The 1,290-nt window shown below is 33.6% G+C and overlaps 1 protein-coding gene across 1 annotated transcript; it reads right to left on the minus strand.

Moving 5' to 3' along the window:
* Nucleotides 1–234: 234 nt before the first annotated feature.
* LOC128577830 (short coiled-coil protein-like) lies at nt 235–1,061 on the minus strand. The gene has a single exon (XM_053580183.1). The coding sequence runs from the start codon at nt 945–947 to the stop codon at nt 699–701; it is 249 nt and encodes an 82-aa protein (XP_053436158.1). The 5' UTR covers nt 948–1,061; the 3' UTR covers nt 235–698.
* Between the last annotated feature and the right edge of the window lie 229 nt (nt 1,062–1,290).

Consider the following 1,290-nt stretch of genomic DNA (forward strand, 5'->3'; position numbering starts at 1 on the left):
TGCAAAAACCAGTTTTTAACAAACTTTCCCAAGTTGACAATTCAGTTTCAAAGAAAAATCTTCATTTGTAGAGGCTCCATCTGTTTTCAACTGATTTTAAGGGAAATAAGCAATCCTATCTTAATTCTAAATATCTCAAATGACATGTCCTGGTTGATAAAGTATCTCATTTTGGTTAAGTTCTGACAATTAAAATTCAGGTTACTCTTAGAGATGATTATTAAAATTCTTTTACAAATGTGAAACCATTGTTTTCATTAGGGGAAAGGAAAACAGTATGGAAGAGGCAAATGAAGAATAGGCACACGATGGTGGACAGGGTACATAAGCTGTGCATTCAGTACATGATTTTGGTCACTTTGTCACAACATGGTGGTTATTTCTTATATATCTTACTAAGCCTATAATAAAAGACAGTGCTACACCTGCAAATCAAAACAAATTCAATAAAACATTCATCTTTAAGTTTCACATATATATGCAATTCTAAAGTGTCTGCAATACATTTGCATGTTTTCATAGACTAATACACAAACTCATGGAAGTCTCCTGTTATGCTGTTAATTTTGCCTACATCTGACATTATCTTCATAAATATTCAATGAAGCCACAAAGGTACTGGAACTTTTGGAATCTATCCAAGTTTTAAAGAAAAAAAGATCAGCAGCAATTCCATAAAACAGGAGGGTATCAATTCCTTACTTTATTTTGCTTTTTGTGTCAGTTATTTGAAAAACACTAGAAGCTGACATAAGGATTTCTATATATTGTCCAAGAACTTGGTTTTCTGATTTTAGCTTCAGATTTTCTTTTTTAACTGCATCTACTCTTGCAGGGAGATCTTCAAGTGTGTATTGGAGTTCCAACCCTTGATTAATAAGTTGTGTTTTTTCCTCCAGTTCCACCCGATTTTTAGCATCAGCTGCATCCATGTCAGCATTAATCATCTTGGGTAACAAAATATTAAGCCTTGGATATAAAATCCTTCATGAATGGGCTTTAGTTTGAAGCACCGGGAAATGGAGGGAACCAGAAGACACCTCAGGCCAGGACACTTGGACCAGCTGACACCAGCAGCTCCACCTTATATTCCTGTCTTTTTCCCACTTTTTACAATAGAGTTGTTTGATTTTTTCTTGCTGATATGCTTAAATTATTTGTAAAGGCTGATTATTAACCCTTTATTGGATGCATAACATGTAAATATTTCCTCCCATTCTGTAGATTGTCTATTTGCTTTTGTTCTTTGCTGATTACTTGATCTTATTTCTTTTTTTCATTTATTTATTT

Source organism: Nycticebus coucang, chromosome X (assembly GCF_027406575.1).
Source record: "Nycticebus coucang isolate mNycCou1 chromosome X, mNycCou1.pri, whole genome shotgun sequence".
Classification (NCBI taxonomy): Eukaryota; Metazoa; Chordata; class Mammalia; order Primates; family Lorisidae; genus Nycticebus; species Nycticebus coucang.